Raw genomic sequence first — 18,152 nt, 5'->3', positions numbered from 1 at the left:
AAGATTCCTCACTTTCAGTGTGGTCAATATGAATATTAATATAGTACCACTAATACAGCGGTTTTCTCCGTCAGCCATTTGTTGACTGAGTTCGCTTCTCCCTCGGCTGTAGTCACGTTCTGTGATCCCTGCCCAGGCCCCTCTGCGCTCGGTGCCTCCACCCCTCTGCTGTGGCCCAGCAGGCTGGTCTTGTAGTTACCGTCCTGCACCGACTTTAAACCACTTTCCCTGCTTGCCCTCCAGATAGACACTGTAGCCTTGTCCACCAACAGCGTTTTTCTGCTGTAAAGTCATCCCAGGGAACATTGTGCACAGGAAGCTGTGTGTGGACTCTGGAGTCAGACCACCTGGGCTTTGCATTCCAAGCACACCCGCCCACAGCCGGTGACTGAGCCCCAGATCTCGCCTGTACGATGGGGTGACGCCTGAGAGCAGGGCTGGAAGGCCGGTCAGGCCACTTGGCTTCTCTCCATGCTGCACAGGCGGAGACGGAGCCAGAGCACCCGCAGAGCTGAGGGCACGGCACAGTTTGGTCGTCCGCAGGGAAAGGTTGCCGACCTGTGTGTTCACACAGCAAACGTCTCCTCCGGAGCTTGTCTGTGTTGTAACCCAAAGATCACGGGTTCTTGGTGCCTTGATTCAACTGGTGTTAAGAAGAGAAGCAGCCTCAGTTACCAGGGGCCAGCCGAGCTCCAGCAGAGCCTGGCTCCTCGTCTCGGGCTCCTGACTCTGGAGGCCACCAGGGCCTGAATGGCCTCTGGCCCTCCTGCCACTGGCCGGCCTGGTCCTCCCGTCCCCAGAGCCCTAGAGTCTGCGTGGTTCCTCCCTCTCAGAGCTTTCCATAGCTGCCTGTGCCTCGTGGCCCCCCTGGCTCCCTGTTTCGGGGCCCTTTCTCTTTCCCCCATGACGTCCCCTTCTCTCCGTCTGCCCCCTCAGTCCCTGGTACGCGAGCCCCTCTCCCGACGCCGGCAGCTGCTCCGGGAGAACTTCGTGGAGACAGAGGGCGAGTTCGTCTTCGCCACCTCCCTAGACACCAAGGACATGGACCAGATCGCTGAGTTCTTGGAGCAGTCAGTGAAAGGTGGGGGCACCCGCTTTCCTCCCCACCCTGCCGCACTCGGCCAGTGCCTGCCTGCCATGTGCTGAGACCCCGGCCCTGCCCTGCATGATTCGCCCTGAATCCTGCCCCTGCTCACAGTACTTCTCTTTCTCCTTCAGACTCCTGCGAGGGGCTGATGGTGAAGACCCTGGATGTCCACGCCACCTACGAGATCGCCAAGAGGTCTCACAACTGGCTCAAGGTGACTGTCCCCCGCCAGCCTTGCTGCTGTGCCCTGGACCTGGAAGTCTTTCCTGAGCCGGCCCTTGACTTCTAGTCCCCACAGGTCACCCTGTCTGAGCTCAGGAGCCTTTTATTTATTGATGGGGTTTTTTAAATCCTCATCCATGGATGTGCTTACTGATTTTAGAGAGAGGGAGGGGGAGAGAGAAACATCCATGTGAGAGAGAAACATTGATCAGTTGCTTCCCGTACATACCCTGACCGGGAACCGAACCTGCAACCTTCTGGTGCGAGGGACAATGCTCCAACCCACTGAGTCCCCCAGCCAGGTCTTGGACCAGCCTCAGGTCTTCTCTTCTGCAAGTCCTCGTTAATGCTTTCTTCTCTGGGGGTTGGCTGAGAATGCCCCAGCCGAGTGCCCAGAAAGCCGCAGTGGGAAGGCCAGATGAGGCTGCCCATCTCCCTGAGCCTGCCTTCTGTGTTGGGCGAGGAGTCAGCCAGGGCGAGAGGGAGATAAAGTCAGGTGGTAGTGAGCACTGTGAAGAAAGGAGTCAGCTCAGGGACAGCAAGGACAATTGGAAAAAGCCTCTCCAGAGGCGACATTCGGGTCAAGACGCAGACCACAGGAAAGGTCGGCCACGAGGAGGTCGGAGTGGACATCGAGGCCGGGGGAACCAGGAGAGCAAAGGCCCCGCCTGAGGAGCGGGCTCCGTGTTTGCAGGGAGCAAGGCGGCCAGCCGTGAGCTGAGCCAGGGCGGAGGGCAGGGCCCAGGTTGCACAGCGCGTTGTGGGCGACAGGGAAATAGAGCTGGATCTTCCTCTGAGTGTTTCAGGACGTGGCAGAGTTGTCACCGTGCAGGAAGGCCCACGGTATGGCTGTCATTTTGCACAGGTCCTCTGGTTGCCCTGTGGATGATGGCAGGTGTGGGGGTGCTGGGCGGGAGCCGGAGCCTGCGGGCAGGAGGCTGTTGCCTGGTAACAGCTGGTGGAGAGGGCCGTGAGGCCGAGTCAGAGGACCAGGGCGGGAGGTGGTCTGGAGCACGCTGGCCCGGCCTGTGGACTGGGCCTCCCTGTGTACTTGTGTGTCATCCGTGGCCCATGTCCCCAACTCTAAGTAGCTGTAAGGGCACATGAGCCTTTCCTGTCTTGGGAAGTGGACACTGCCTCCCCAAGGCTGAGCTCGTGCCTGGCACACTGTTGGCACTTATTAGTGTTTCTGGAACGAATGGACACATGTCCTCTGTGTGAAGGAGTGAGTGGCACGTGTCTCCATGCCCAGGGGAAGGGGGAATCCAGGGTGACCCCCAGTTGCCCTGTCGGACCCGTCCCCACAGTCACACCTGCTCTTCCCACCCACTCGCCTCTGTCGCTTCCGCTCTTTCCACCCGGAAGCCGTCCCAAGTCCACTCTCACAGCGGCCGTCCCGGCCTTCTTTGTGGAAACTCTCCCCGGGCTCACCCCAGTCTCTCCTCAGCCCTACGATGACACGACGCTCCCCCTCATCTTCTGCCTTCCCTCCTCGCAGCTGAAGAAGGACTACCTGAACAATGTGGGCGACACCCTGGATCTTGTGGTGATCGGCGCCTACCTGGGCCGGGGGAAGCGGGCCGGCCGCTACGGGGGCTTCCTGCTGGCCTGCTACGACGAGGAGAGCGAGGGGCTGCACGCCATATGCAAGGTGCGGGAGCTCGGCCGCGGGGAGCTCGGGCGGGTGGGGGGGGTCATCTCGGCGCCCCCTGGGGTGGGCCGGCTCACGGGGCTCCCGTGCCCTCCCCGCGATGGATAATTCTTTTTCCTAGTTCCTCTTTACTGTTTCCGATCCTGCAAAGTAACTCTTGCTAAACATAGAAAAGCGGGCTTGGATGGAAAGATGGGAGGAAGCTGTGTTACTTAGGAACTGAGTTCGGATAGTGGTGGCTTACGTGAGAGGAGGATTCCTTTGTCTGTCGTGTAATGAGTCTAGAAGGGGCAGGCAGCTCTTCGGTGTCATTAGGGACCCAGGCTTCTTTCCCTACAGTGGTTTTTGTCATGTGCTTCAGGCCTCTTCTGCACAATGTGGCTGCAGGAGCTCCAGCCACCACAGCCATCTGTGCTGGGCCCATAGGCAGAGGGAGAATGGGCCACCCAAGTCCGTCTTAGCCAGTGAGCAACTTCTGCCTAAGTTGCATCCGTCAGAACCTCGCTCTGAGGCCCAGCCCTGCTGCAAGGGAGCCTGGGAAATGTAGGGGTTTTTCATTGTGTTGAAAGCTGCACACATTGCTAATCTAATAAGTTTGGGGCCTTTGCCACAGAAACAGAGTATCATCCACAATTCCACTGCCAGAGGTAACCCCTACTTACATTTAAGGGAATACTTTATTTTTATAAAACTGTTCCTTCTCTACAAGTAATTCTGTTTCCTGCCTTTTGCCCCACAAGTACTGGGTTTTCAGTGCTCTCACATGCATTTGAGTCATGGTGATGAGGAAAGTTAGAGGGTTTTCACGCGCCATTCGGGACTTTTATGAACGAGGGGTGAGTGCCCCGTGAGAGTCTCCAGTAGCCGGCCCGTTCCCACACTGCCCCTGCGGTTGCGTGCTCGTCGTCGAGGCCTTTTCATTACCAATCGGCCGGCACGGTGCGTGTGCTCACTCACAGGCCGTGGTAGGAGTGATTACATTTCACAAATATCTGTGGCCGCTGGCCTGTCACCATTTTACGTTATTTACTTAGAAGAGTTTTCTGCGAGAGCCGTTGCCCAGACAAAAGGTGGGGAAATTTTACGGCTTCCAATACAAAAATTGTGTGTGTTGCTCTTGTGCCAGCGTAGGGAATATTTTTTTAGCCTTTTGTGTTGGTGGGTGAAAGAAAACTCTTAGTAGTGTGAAGGTGGGCCATGACACGGGTTAAGGGTGGTTGGGATGTCGGGGGTGGGGGCCGGTACGTGACTTCTGGGCCAGGGAGACGGAGCAGGAGGAGCGGGCCCTGAGGTCCGGAGAGTTGAGTTGGTCCCTGTCCAGGGTCTGTGAGGGGTTGGCTGCATGCTCAGCACCCCGGCCCTTCCTCAGTGGTTTCTGGATGCCGGTGAGGCCAGAGCAGGGTGAGGGTGTGCAGATCCCAGTCCCTGGGATGGGAGCAGGGAGGCGGTGCCCAGCCTCTGACACGCCCGTCCTTCCTGCAGCTCGGCACTGGCTTCAGCGACGAGGAGCTGGAGGAGCACCACCGGAGCTTCCAGGTGAGAGGAGTGGGCGCGCGCCGCGGGCCCCCCCCCCCCCCGCGGTGTGCGCGAGTCTCCTGGCCTCCACTGGCTTGTTTCTGGGCTCAGGGTGTAGACAGGGCAGTGGGCAGTGGAGCTGGCTTTGGAGGCCAGCGTGCTCTGGTTCAAGTCCCAGCCGTCCTGGCCACTGGCCCGTGACCCCGGTCGGGAAGCCTCACTCCTGGAGCTCAGAGCTCAGTGCCTCAGCCGCACCTGGGGGTGGGGGCAGTCGTGGGGCCGGGCACTGCTGCGGGGTTCCCTGAGTCAGTCTGTGGGGGGCGGCTGAGCCCGTGCGAAGTGGGAGTGTCTGTGGTCCGGGGTGTTTGGGTGTGAGTGTCTTTCTGTGCATTGGTGTCTCTGGTTCTGTTTCTGTCTGTTCTTTGGTTCTCTCTCTGCCTCTGTCTCTGTCTCTGCCTCTGGGTCTCTGTCCCTCTCTGTGCCTCTGTTGGTCTCTAATTTCTTGTCTCAGCTCCCAGGGTCTCTGTCTGTCATCTCTTCCCCGCTCTCATTTCTCCCCGCCTCCATCCCTGGCTTCCTGCTTTGAGTGCCTGTGTCTCTGCCTGTCTCTCCTCACTTGGCTTCACTTCCCGACCCCCAACCCTCGGCCTTGACTCTGAGACCTGAGACCCTCTCTTCCTGCAGGCCCTGGTGCTGCCCACCCCGCGCTCCTACGTCCGGGCAGATGGCGCTGTGGCCCCTGACCACTGGCTGGAGCCCCGCATCGTGTGGGAGGTCAAGTGTGCCGATCTCTCCCTCTCCCCGATCTACCCTGCGGCCCGGGGGCTGGTGAGTGACTGACCTGATGGGGGCTGGGGTAGACCCCCCCAAGGGGACACAGGCAGGGGAGCAGGGAGGGGGCCTGGCAGAGCCTGCCCTTCCTGGGTAATGCTGGGAAAACTCGGGCTTGCGTGTTATTCGGGTGTCAGACCCTGGGGTCAGAAGTCTCGTGTTTTTGTTCTTTAGAGAAACGCCCCCGGAGTAGAGAGAGAGCAGTGAAGGGGCTCCATTTCCCATCATAGGCTCACACTTGGCTCTGAAGTAATTTTTGAAAAGTTCTTCTAAGTAAAAGCTTATGGTACAACCTGCTATCAGGTTTTAAATTCCTCCCCTCACAAGCGGCTTCAGTCCTGCCCGCAGCCACAGCATCAGACGCCGGGTCCACATGGCTGCTGCCCCACATGGGGGCGGCCCTGGGCCTCCTCCCTCAGGACACCGGGGGTCTCCCGTGTATCAGTGGGCATCCGTGGGGCTCTCCTCTGGTCCTTCAGACCTAGCAGACGCGTTTCTGGTTAGAAGCAGACTTCCATGTAAAGTTCCATCGGAAGGTGGAACTCCTGTTTTGGGTCAGATTTCTTTCTTGAATCTTCTCACTCGCAAAGTCGGGGTCCCCGGCTCACCAGTGATGCAGCAGCCTGCGTGGTGGGCGCTGCGCAGGGAGCAGGCGCCTGTCCTGTCCCCACAGAAACTCTGAGCAGCCCTGCTCCACCGTGGGGAGGTAGAGCCCCAGGGAGCTTCGGCACCTGGCCACAGGTCTCACGCCCCTGGGGGCTGGAGCCGGGATTAGACCCCACAGTCAGGTCCCAGGGTCCACACCCTACTCTGCCGTCCTGCCCCTCGGCCCTCATGCTAATGACCGCAGTCCTGGCATAAATAGGCGCTGCCACAGCTGGCGTTTCTTAGGCACTTACCATGCGCCGGGGTGGCCCCGAGGTCTACTACCTTCTGTAATCCGTGTGACCGCCCGTTGCCGAGCCCCGCTGTGTGGGTCAGAAACCAGGGCCAGAGGTGCAGGAGCGGGGAGGGGACGTGGCCAGGGAGCTGTGCATGAGGACCGCGGGCGGGACCCCAGAGGTGCCCATCGTCCCCCTGCCTCCCCAGGTGGACAGTGAGAAGGGCATCTCCCTCCGCTTCCCTCGGTTTATCCGCGTCCGTGAAGACAAGAAGCCAGAGACGGCCACCACCGGTGCCCAGGTGAGGCTCCCGGGAGGGGCGGGCTTGCCTGGCGCGGCCAGCTTCCTGGAGAAGGGGGTGCTGGCCCGGAATGGTGAGCGGGTGGGCAGCCCCAGGCTCTGACCACCACTGTGGCCCCTCTCCCCAGGTGGCCTGTCTGTACAGGAAGCAGAGTCAGATCCAGAACCAGCAGGGTGGGGACGCAGACTCCGACCAGGAGGACTTCTACTAGACCCCGTCTTCCCCCTCCTTCCCCCGGGGTGGAGGGTGGGGCCCCGGGACGGGACCTCTGTGGCGCAGACCCCGTGTGCAGTCACAGTGTGGTGTGTGTGTGTGTGTCGGGGGTGGTTTAAGCTGGGGGTTTAGTCGGTCATTTTTCTGTCAATAAATAATTATTAAACACTTGCTCTGTGTCAGGGTCTGTGCTGGGGGCTGGGGTGCGCTCTGAGCTCGCAGTCGGCTAGCGTGTGACAGCGCGGCACCGGCTGTCTGCGCCAGCGTGTCCAATGCCGCTTTCCACCACGATGGAGATACCTTCCATCTTTGCTGGGCAGTGAGATGGCCACTAGCCACCGGCAGCCAGTGAGCACTTGAAACGTGGCCGGTGCAGTTCAAAACGCATATTCTGCCCTGGCTGATGTGGCTGAATGGATTGAGTACCTGCTTTCAAACCAAAGGGTTGCCGGTTCGATTCCCAGTCAGGACACATGCCTGGGTTGCAGGGGCCAGGTCCCCAGTTGGAGGCTCACGAGAAGCAACCACACATTGATCTTTCTGTCCCTCTCTCCTTCCCTTCCCCTCTCTCTAAAAATAAAGAAAATGTTTTTTAAAGAAAAGGAAAAGAAATTGTTGACACCGTCTTCCAGGGGAGGTGGTGCTTGGACTGGGCTCCGGGGCGGTGTGCGGCAGGGAGGTGTGCGGGGGCAGACTTTCGTAGCTGCGTGTAAGTTAGAGTGCGAATCTGGTGTGACGCATCGCTGCTGCTGGTGTTCACTTCGACTGTCTGGTCGTGGTAGGTCCGCCTGGTTTCCCCACAGAAGCGACTCCCCTTTGAAATCAGTATTTTAAAGGGAGGTATTTGAGCTACACAGATGTCACGCTTTCCACTGACTTTAAAAAAAATTTGGGTGGACTCTCGGTTTCCTACGTTACCCGATAGAATTTGATATTGTTTACTTGACTTTCAAACTGGCCCTGGCGGGCCCAACGGCACTCCTCCCAGCCACCCTCTGTCCCCGAAACTGAAACTCGAGCATTCTCGCTCTAGGGCACCATGGGGTGTGCTAGGCTCGCCTCACACTTTCGCCCCAGACTCGGAGTCCGAGGCTGTGTCTTCCAGGAGTCTGGCTTCCTTCCGAGGACAGTGGCACTTAGGGGCCAAGACCTGGGGGCAACAGGTGCTCGTCAACAGCAGGGTGCGGCTGCTGCTAAGTCCTCTGACGGAGCTAGAGTTCAGAGGTCTGAGTTCCCTGCACACACCGCGGCGGCCGGGAACTCCTGACCGGCACCTCCGACTCCAGTCCTGCACCGCAGAGCGCCTCCTACCCCCCTTTCCCTGTTCCCGGCTTCTCTTCCAATGGATTTCCATCATCCTTAACATAATCCGAGTGTGAAACCAGCCTCCCTTCTCCATTCCCATTCCCTCGGTGGTGGGGACACCTTTCTAGCCCCGATCTGGCTTCAACACCCTCCACGGTGCCACCCCCACAAGTGGATGTCCTCGTACACACCCCCACGAGAGGTGAGGATACCTGTGTCAGGACCCCCCTCACTCACCTCCTGCTCCAGTGTGCACCCCAGGCTGCCCGCCCTTGGTTCACCCTCACCTGCCCAGGCCCCAACCCATGGGTGGGGCTGCCCCTCACCACCCTCACTCCAATCCCAGCGTGAGCTCGGGCTCCCCACAATGTTGCCCACCCCCGACCCAGTCCTCTCCCAGCCTCACTGTGTCCTTGGGCTCTGACACCAGCATGGCCTCTCACAGCGACCTCTATATCAGCGAAGATGCCTGCCTTGCTCCTGCCTCCCACCTCTACCCACCTCGGGTAATCTTCCTGATTATTCAGGAAGAAAGGAAGGGAAGAGATGAGCAGAGGACACACAAAACTTTTTTTTTCAAAGATTTTATTTTATTTAAAGAGAAGGGAAGGGAGGGAGAAAGAGAGGGAGAGAAACATCAGTGTGTGGTTGCCTCTTGCATGCCCCCTACTGGGGACCCAGCCTGCAACCCAGGCATGTGCCCTGACTGGGAATCGAACTAGTGACCCTTTGGTTTGCAGGCTGGCACTAGATCCACTGAGCCACACCAGCCAGGGCCAAATACCCACCTCTTAACCGGTACACGTGCCTCCTTCCTGAGGTCAGATTGTCACCTAACTCGTGCGTCCCGCTCATTTGTGCACATTCCTGACTTCCTCGGAAGCTTCTCCAGACTGACAAAGGTGCCCATTGGAACCAAACACCCGGGCCCTGCCACTGCCTAATTCCAAAAGCTTAAAGCAAGTGACCTCATGGCTCACAGCTTCAGCGTCCTCATCTGCAAAATGGGAATGAAAGTATTCCCGACCTCCCGAGCAGTTCCGAGGATTAAATGGCATCAGGGACGCAGAGCCCTTTGCACAGGGCTGGGCACGCAGCAAGCTCTGCGAAGTCACTGCTGTGGGACATCCTTTCGGTCTCCGCTCTCTGTGCCCAGGGGCCAGCAGGGGCCAGCAGAGGCCGGGCTTCGAGCCAGCGCTCAACACACTTGTTGGAGCACCGAATGAACCGGTGCCCTCTGCGAACCGGTGCCCTCTGCTCCAATCCCCACTCTTTAAACTCTTCCCAATTCCATTCTGCGGAGAAAAGGTCAGAGCCCGAGACCGGCTGCCCCGCCTGGCTCGGCTCGCTCACGCCAGATGGGGAGGCAGGAACCACTCTGATCCCTCTCCGTCCAGAGTAGAGATTTCCCATCCAGCTGCCATAGCGCTGCAACACAGGGACCGAGGGAGAAGCCAGGAGAGGCAGGAAGAATTGGCAGAGAAGCAATAGAGAAGATAAGGAGGCTGAGCCACCGAGGGGGCCGGGAAGGAGGGAACCGTCCTGAGATCCGTGCGCGCTGCCCCGCCCCTCCATGCAGTTCCCCATGGGCCCCGCGTGCATCTTTCTGAGGAAGGGCATCGCGGAGAAACAGCGGGTGAGGTGGGGCACGGTGGGGACGGGTGGCGGGCAGGGCCGGGGGGAGCTGGGCCGAGGGGAAGCGAAGGGACGGGGTGGGTGCACGGAAGGAGGGGAGCAGGCGGGCAGAGCAGGAGTTAAGAAGGCGGGAGGATCCGGGGAGCCGGCTGGGGACTTGCGGCTCCGCGAAACCGGTGAGGGTGAAACTGGGAGTCAGGCGCAGAAGGAGGGCGGTGAAGGGGGCGAGGAAATGAAGGAGGAACTGGGGTGATGTTGGCATGGGCGACCATCATCAGTCTTCTCTGTGGACACCCGCGGTGGTGGTGGTGATGACGGTGATGATGATGAGGATGATGAGGATGATGAGGGTGATGATGATGTGATGGTGAGGATGATAGCTACCACTTATTAAGTCATTGCTGCGCGCCCAGACTTGTGCAAAGGGCTCTGCATTCCTGATGCCATTTAATCCTCAGAACTGCTGGGAAGGCCGGGAATACTTTCATTCCCATTTTGCAGATGAGGACGCTGAGGCTCTGAGCCATGAAGTCACTTGCTTTAAGCTTATGCAATTAGGCAGTAGCAGGGCCAGATCTGTTTGGTTCCAATGGGCATCTTTGTCAGGCTTTAAATAAATAATGATAATTAGCCCTGGCTGGCATGGCTCAGTGCATTGAGCACCAGCCTGCAAACCCAAGCGTCACCTGTTCGATTCCCAGTCAGGGGACATGCCAGGGTTGTGGGCTAGGTCCCCAGTAGGGGGTGCACAAGAGGCAACCACATATAGATGTTTCTCTCCCTTTCTTCCTCCCTTCCCCTCTCTAGAAATAAATAAATAAATAAGATCTTTAAATAATGATAATTATTACTATAGTAATAGAGGGAGGAGATCCAGGGGGAAGGGGATAACAAGAAAAGAGGCTGAGGGAGGGCTCCAAGGGTGAAGGGAAACAGGTGTGAAAGAGGCCAGAGGCTGGTGGGATTTCCCTGGTGGTGAGCCTCATAGCCCAGCCTGACCCTTCCTTCAGGTATGCCGCGAGTGGGTGGCAGCAAAAATGACTGGAAATTCTTAAAGCTTTTGGGAATCGGTCGTGTGGGTTCCAATCATCCCTCTGGATGCGGCTGATACTGGTCCCACTCCAGGGTGACGCCAGCTCTCGGGAGAAAGACTCAGTGGGCTGTGGTGGAGAGAATTCTGACCTGGGAGTCAGGGCCCTGAATTTGAATTGCAGCACTCACTGCAGCTGGCGAGCTGAACCATGAGCTGTGTGACCTTGGGCAGGCTCTTTAACCTTTCTGTTCCTCAGCTTCCTCTTAAATGAGACAGGAATGATATTTGGATCGACCTCACAGAGTGGTTCTGAGGTTTAAATGGAAAGATTATGGAAGATGCCCAGCTCAGTCAGCGCTCTGAACATGGTAGCTGTGGTCATAAGGTTCACTGTCTTCCTCTGGAGCAGGAGGGGGTGGATGCGATGGCCTGTGGGACCCCTCTCGGCACAACGGGTGGATGTGTCTTTGGGAAAGGCAGAGGAGCAGGAGCAAGGCTCAGGGATGGGAGAGAGGAAATGAGAGGCGTGAGAAGAGGGCGAGAAGCAAACAGCTGTGGAATGGGAGTCGGGAGACAGGAGAAGGGAGGTGAGGGGCACAGAGGAGCAAGGACTGGGGGAGAAAGAGGAAAGGGTGAAGAAAAGGTGAGAGAACTCGGGGGCGCGTTTGGAGAACTGCCCATTGGATCCCTGACCCTCTCTCTCTCCAAATTCCATTTTCTGCCAGGAACGACCACTGGGGCCAGATGAGATCGAAGGTAACAGTCTCTCCCTCAGATGCCCCCACATCACTGCCCACCCGCTTGCCTGTCTCTGTCCCTTTGTGCACTTCAGTGTGAGTGCCCTCACCTGAGAAGTTCACGCTGCTCTCTTTCCGCCCAACTGTGATTCTGTGGGACTCGTTCTCATGGCGGTGTGGGCACCTTCCAAAGCATTTGGGAGGCATGCCCACCCCTGAGTGTCTCAGGGACTCGGGAGTGACACGTGAGTTTTAGGATGAACCAAAAATCATTGGTTTTTCTTGTGATGGTTTTGACGTTTCCCATAACTTTTTTCCATCCAAGACTTTGAAGGACTTCAGTGCTGTTGTTTGGTGGCCTCAGGAATCACTTGTCTTCTGACATATTTCATACAACATTCCTTTTTTTTTCTCTCTTTTTAAAAATTGTTGTTCAAGTACAGTTTTTTTGCCGTTTACTCCCATTCCAGCCCACCCCCAATCATTCCTTTTTGAAATTTTAGTTTTAAAAAAGGTGTTCTCCTTTAAGGAATCTCTAGTCTGTGCCTCATTGGCGGGTTCAAGGGATGCCACTCTTCCCCATTGACTGTTTCAAGTTCCCCCATATCTCTCTCCTCTTAACTTTTCAGAGCTTCGGGAGGCATTTCTTGAGTTCGACAAGGACCGAGATGGGTTCATCTCTTGTAAGGATCTGGGGAATCTCATGAGGACAATGGGGTACATGCCCACGGAGATGGAACTGACTGAATTGGGCCAGCAAATCTGCATGAACTGTGAGGCCGGGGGAGTGGGAGGAGTTACTGGGTCAGGGGAGGGCTAAGGGTGCAACTGGTGAGGGTGGATAGGTTGGGAATGGAGTTGGCGACAGGGAGGAGGGTAAGAGGGCCTGGAGGTCTGGAAGGAAGCAGATCAGGGTATACATAGTGGGGCAGCATCTCACATATTTCATACAACATTCCTTTTTTCTCTCTCTTTTTTCAAATTGTTGTTCAAGTACAGTTTTTTTGCCATTTACTCCCATTCCAGCCCACCCCCAATCATTCCTTTTTGAAATTTTGGTTTTAAAAAAGGTGTTCTCCTTTAAGGAATCTCTAGTCTGTGCCTCATTGGTGGCTTCAAGGGATGCCACTCTTCCCCATTGACTGTTTCAAGTTCCCCTGGAGTGGTTAAAATGGTGACTCAGAGATAGACTGGGTTCGAGCCCCAGTTCCATTGTTTGCTAATTGTGGTCATTTTGAAAAAGTGGAGTTAACCCCTACCCTCGAGGTTCAATTTCCCCACCTGTTGAGTGAAGATGGTATCACTCCTTACTTTATGAAAGTGTGGAAGGAAGGGGTAAAGGCGCCAACACAGGTCAAGGCTTAGCCCCCAGTAACTGCGTGTTAAAGGTTGGTTGTTACCACCACTTGGACTCACCAGGAGCACAAGGCTGGACCTTCTGTTGATGCAGGAAACAAACTTGGACTTGGAGCTGCCATTGGTGCATAGTGTTGCAAAAAGGATGGGTCTAATTAGATGGCAGCGGAGCTGATTTTGAGATGAAATTTGGGATAAAATTTGTATTGGGTTTGCTTCTGGGCATGTAACTGAGTGAACAAGGTTGAATTCAAGGACAGGATGGGGTTTTGTATCTGGAAGAGACTTCGGTGCTCCTTTAGTTCATACCCTTCCTTCTACAGACCTACGGTGAGGGAGCGTAGGTGTGAGCCAACGACAGGATTGGTTCTAGGATACGTGGATCCTTGAGTGCCAGGATACGACAGTTAGATACTGCCGCCCCTGCGTGTCACCCCTGTTCAGTTTAGACAGACAAGAGGGCTTGAGTTGGCTGAGAGGGAAAGCCCTCAGAAGGCAGAGACGGGAGAAGATCTCTGCCTTGAACAGACCTGCCGGGCAAAGTGAGGGAATCGGAGGGTGGGGATGTGCAGACTCTCACTAGACCTGCTTCCCCTCCTCAGTGGGGGGCCGTGTGGACTTCGACGACTTTGTGGAGCTGATGACCCCCAAACTGCTGGCAGAAACGGCTGGGATGATCGGCGTCCGGGAGATGCGAGACGCCTTTAAGGAAGTGAGTTGGGAAAGTTTCACAATGCTGGCGGGGGCTGAAGGAGGCCAAGGTCAATGATTAGTCATGGACAGAACCCACCCAAACCAACTTTTTTCCCTCGCTCTGGGGGGATTTATAGGAAAGGAAGAGAACCTATTCCAAGCTCTTGCAATGGACCAGGTCCTCCACCTATTTTACAGAATGTGACCCTCACAAATGAGGGTAGGAGTTAGTATTCACTGACCTAAATCTTATACATGAGGAAAGTGAGGCTCATGGAGATTACATATCTCATCCAAGAGTCTGCAGTCTCCAAAACACATCAGGACCACTCTCCTTCTAGCCTGTAATAAGAAGACGGAATCCAAAAATGTGGGACCCCAGATGGGAACTCAAAGATCATGTGGTTTGACATACCTGTTGAAGAGATGCTTTAAAAATGCAGTCCAGCCCTGGCTGGTGTGGCTCAGTGGATTGAGTGCCAGTCTGTTAACCGAAGGGTCGCTGGTTCGATCCCCAGTCAGGACACCTGCCTGGGTTGTGGGCCAGACCCCCAGATGGGGCATGCAATAGGCAACCACACATTGATGTTTCTTTCCCTTCCTCCCTTCCCCTCTCTCTAAAATAAACACATACATACATACATAAATAAATAAATAAATAAATAAATAAAATCTTTAAAAGGAATGAGATTCAGGCAGTGTGGGGTGGGAGACTTGCTGAAGTCACTTCTATCCCCTGATAAAATGCTTTCCTCACTCAGAGAGTTTTCAACTGTACGAGAAAAACCGAGAATAGGACAGAGTTTGGAAGGAAAGACTCTGGAACCAGGGAAACATGGGCCGAAACCCGGGACATCTCCACCTCCTGGCTGTGGGATGGGCTCTCCTGGTCCCACAGAGTTGACCTAGGGCTGTAGCGTCTGGCAGAACTTCCTGGGGTCACAGAAACGCTCTGTCCTGGCCAGTAGCCACCGGCCACTTGCGGCAACCGAGCCTTTGAAAGATGACAAGTACGACTGAGGAACTGAAATTGTTTTAATCTAATTTTCATTCATTCCACTTAAGTTATTTATTCAATTCCCACATAGATTCAGTTGACTATAAATTAAATTTGTTGTGATTTTAAAAGAGCACTTGATTCAATTACTGACAAACATGCATTGAGAACAACTTGGGTACGTGCATCCCCCTTTTGGGCACAAATTTTGTGAACTCTAAATGCAGACTAGATATTTCTGGTAACATTTGGTGTCTGAACTGAGAAAGGCCGTAAGTGGCCAGCACACCCCAGATGCAGCCCAGTGTCCTTAGCTTAGGAGACCCTGTGGGCCGAGTTGGGTGACTCAGCACGTTAAGTACGGACTACGTAGGCCCTCAGTGTGGAAGGGCGCCAAGCCCGACAAAACCCGGTCAGCATGGGGAGAAGGGAACGCAACTCATTCATAATTTTAAAACAGATTGCATGCTGGAGTGGTCATATTTTTGAAATATAGGGTTAAATAAAATCAATGATGAAGAATCAATTTCACTTGTTCCTTTTAACTTTTTTTTTAATTGTTTAAACCCCTCATCCAGGGATCTGTTTATTGATTTTAGAGAGAAAAGGGAGGGAGAGAGAGGAACATCGATCAGTTGCCTCCCATCTGTGCCCCAGCTGGGGATGGAGCCTGCGGGCTTTCGGTGTACAGGGTGGGGCTGTCACCGCCTGAGCCACCCGGCTGGGGCAATTATTAGTAGTAGTAGTCATCGTCATTATTGCTAATACAGTTGACCCTTGAACAACATGAGTTTGAACAGCACAAGTCCACTTATATGTGACTTTTCTCCAATATATACATTGGAAGAGTTTTTGGAGATTTGTGACAATTTGAAAAAGTCACCACAAGCATCTTCTTTCCTCTAACCCACTCTGCTGTGAGAACACAGTGCAAAATACACGCTGTATGTTACATAGGAAACTTTCTATGTATCATTTTCTATGTATTAGCATAGAAAATAAGTGTTAATGGACTGGTGTATGTTATAGGCAAGGCTCGCAGTCAGCAGTAGGCTAGTAGCAGTTGAGTTTGGGGGGGTCCAAAGTTACAGGAGAGTTTTTGGCTGCGCAGGGGGTCGGTGCCCCTTGACGCCGCGTCGTTGGAGGGTCCATGCATCGTCCCCTTCTGCCCCTGTTCAGTTTGACACCAACGGCGATGGGGAGATCACCCTGCGGGAGCTGCAGCAGGCCATGCAGAGGCTGCTGGGGGAGCAGCTCACGCCCCGGGAGATCTCCGAGGTTGTCCGGGAGGCCGATGTGAATGGAGACGGCACTGTCAACTTTGAAGGTGACGCTTTGCGCTCCAGCACCCCGTGTGATTCTCCAAGTTGGCGTCCCTTCTCACTCCACCCCCAGTTTTAGGTTGGGTGGGGGGCAGAGGGGGGCGGCAGGGTTGGGAAGGGTTTTTATTGCAGCCCTTTCTGCCCACATCATTTCAAAAACCTCAGAGTCTCTCCCCGCCCTGTTCCTCCCCCTGCTGCTGCCGCTGGGAACCCCGTGTCCAGGGCCCCATTCCTGCGCATGCGTCCTCTGGCCGGACTCACGTCCACCTCCCTCGGCCCCTCCTTGTTCACTGGGCACCTTGGTCATCGGAGCAAAATGTCCCCTCAGAAGGAGATCGGACTGGCTAGTGGCTGAGACTCAGGTCAGATTCGAGGGCTTCAAATTCAGTCTCTTACTGACTCCGTGACCTTAACCTATCACTTGTTCACTGTAAGTGTCAGTTTTCACATCTGCAAAATGGGGCAATGACGACCCCTTTCTCCCGAAGTTTCGGAGGAAGTTGAAAGCAATCGTGCACCAAGCACCCCTCCCCGTCCTCGCTCGCGCCACCGTTCTGTCAGAGCACCCTTCTCTCTTCCCGCTGCCTCTTACCTGTGCTCCCGGAAGCCGCCCCCCGACCTCGAGGACCGAGCTCGGTGACCCCGTAACCCGCGCCCCCCCCCTCGCCCACACGCCTCTGCAGTGATCCTGACCCACAGCGTCACGATGGCTCTCGTCAGTTTGTGGCCTGCTTTTCCTCCTGGGCCACCGACTCGGTCTTTCATCACCGTGTCCCCAATCCCCAGTCCAGAGCTCAGCGCACGGAGACCGAGTAACTGGAGGAACAAAAACGACTAGGGCTCTGGGTAGATGGGGGCGGAGACTGTTTCTGTGGGACACAAAGTGGGCATGTGAAGTTCTCCTTAGGACACTCTCTGGTCCAAAAAACACCCAGCATCTGACGGCTGCCTGAAGACCCAAGTCCAGATTCTTAGTCTGATGTTCAAGTGCACCGAAGACCCGATCTGGTCCCTTCACCGTAGTTTCTGCGACCACCCTGTGAATTTTTCCGTTCTGGGCACTTGCTCTGTTCTCCCCAGCTTCTGTCCCTTTCTCCCCAGCGTCCCTTCCACACACCACACCTTTCTGAGGCCATCGGGACCTTATCCACCCCTCAACAATTCCCAGCAGTGCCCCCTCTGCAGAGAAGCGCCCTCTCGTCCTTAGCTGGGTGTATCAGTCCCAGCCCTGGGGCCATACAGAGCTTTCTCTTGCTCCCCTCAAGAAAGCTGTTGCTGCAGATCTGGGCGTGTTGACTGTGTTTGCCTCCCAGGCTGTGAAATCCTGGAGGTGGGACGGAAGGGGTCTTCCCTGAGCCCTCTCTGCTCCATAACTCCTGATACTCAGTCCACAGTTGTTGCCTCACTGCGGCATAGCCAGCGTTGCGGGTGCTGCTGGATCTGGCCAGGCTCAGTGGGGGTGCATGGGCATCAGCGACACTCTGGAAGAGGTGGGGCATAGGTTGTAGAGGTGACAGAGCCTCAGGCTCACCACAGGCAAGGGAAGGACAGACCAACCTCAAGAACTGAGTGGGACCAGTCAGTTCACCAGATGCAGGGTCCCAGCAAAGTGAGGACAACCTGCTTTCATTCTGGGGTTCGTCATTCCTCCCCCCATGACCTCATTGGTCAGCGTCACCGGCCTTGGTTTGCTCATCTGCGAAGCAGTGCTCACCCCTCTAGGATGGGTCGCGATGATGAAATAAGGCACTCGTAATTATCATTTACTTAGCGCTTACTGTGACTTATAAGCATTATATTGTTTAACCAGCTTACAAACCGTATAGGGAGAGTTCTCATTTTGTCAATGAAGAAATCAAGGCACAGAGCAGCCAAGATATTTCCCAAGGTTCACCTGCGGTTCTGACACGTAGGAAGGGCTCAAGGAGGTGAGGTCGCTGCCATTACGAATAGACTCCTCACCAGGGGCTTTTCTTTGCAGAGTTTGTGAAGATGATGTCTCGCTGAGGAGGTTCGGAACCCCAGTCTCTCCCCACCTGGTGGATCAAGCGATTGCGGAGGACTGAACCCCTTACAGGGGGGAGGGGTGTGGGGACTGGAGTGAGGTGAGGCTGACAGAGAGAGCTTTGCTGGGGGCGGGGGGCATGACATCTCTAGAAAGAGATTAAGGAGGAAGAATCTACATATGGAAATGTGAATGGGACTGGGGTCCACTTGCTGCTCCAAAAATTCACAGCATCTTTTGACTCCAAGTAATCCTAAATCCCTATGACCTGTCCATCTCTTCCCCAGCTTCCTCTTGTGTTAAAATAGTCTACTCTATTAGATTCAAAAGTTCATCAGCCCTGGCTGGTGTGGATCAGTGGATTGAGT

At 55.4% G+C, this 18,152-nt stretch overlaps 2 protein-coding genes across 2 annotated transcripts in view; both read left to right on the top strand.

Moving 5' to 3' along the window:
• LIG1 (DNA ligase 1) overlaps window positions 1-6,864 on the top strand; it is a 29,174-nt gene extending 22,310 nt beyond the window's left edge. Inside the window, exons 22-28 of the mRNA XM_045856295.1 lie at window positions 937-1,081; window positions 1,219-1,301; window positions 2,808-2,960; window positions 4,443-4,496; window positions 5,160-5,303; window positions 6,396-6,488; window positions 6,616-6,864. Of these exons, the coding sequence (XP_045712251.1) occupies window positions 937-1,081; window positions 1,219-1,301; window positions 2,808-2,960; window positions 4,443-4,496; window positions 5,160-5,303; window positions 6,396-6,488; window positions 6,616-6,699 (756 nt within the window). The 3' untranslated portion in view covers window positions 6,700-6,864. The remainder of the gene's footprint in view (window positions 1-936; window positions 1,082-1,218; window positions 1,302-2,807; window positions 2,961-4,442; window positions 4,497-5,159; window positions 5,304-6,395; window positions 6,489-6,615) is intronic.
• Window positions 6,865-9,381: 2,517 nt separating this feature from the next.
• On the top strand, window positions 9,382-18,152 carry CABP5 (calcium binding protein 5). Its single transcript, XM_045856425.1, has 6 exons — window positions 9,382-9,642; window positions 11,400-11,430; window positions 12,041-12,184; window positions 13,370-13,479; window positions 15,637-15,784; window positions 17,761-18,152. Exons 1-6 carry the CDS (start codon window positions 9,580-9,582, stop codon window positions 17,784-17,786), a joined length of 522 nt encoding a protein of 173 aa, XP_045712381.1. The 5' UTR covers window positions 9,382-9,579; the 3' UTR covers window positions 17,787-18,152.

Source organism: Phyllostomus hastatus, unplaced genomic scaffold, assembly GCF_019186645.2.
Source record: "Phyllostomus hastatus isolate PE091 unplaced genomic scaffold, TTU_PhHast_1.1 phas_scaffold_1224, whole genome shotgun sequence".
Taxonomy (NCBI): Eukaryota; Metazoa; Chordata; class Mammalia; order Chiroptera; family Phyllostomidae; genus Phyllostomus; species Phyllostomus hastatus.
Note: the sequence above shows the minus strand (reverse complement) of the source record. Positions and strands in the feature narration are given on the sequence as shown.

Coding starts and splice junctions, on each gene's coding strand:
- CABP5 (XM_045856425.1), top strand. CDS start 9,580: ATGCAGTTCCCCATGGGCCCCGCGTGCATCTTTCTGAGGAAGGGCATC. Junction 12,185..13,369: donor CCAGCAAATCTGCATGAACT/GTGAGGCCGGGG, acceptor TCCCCTCCTCAG/TGGGGGGCCGTGTGGACTTC. Junction 15,785..17,760: donor CGGCACTGTCAACTTTGAAG/GTGACGCTTTGC, acceptor TTTTCTTTGCAG/AGTTTGTGAAGATGATGTCT.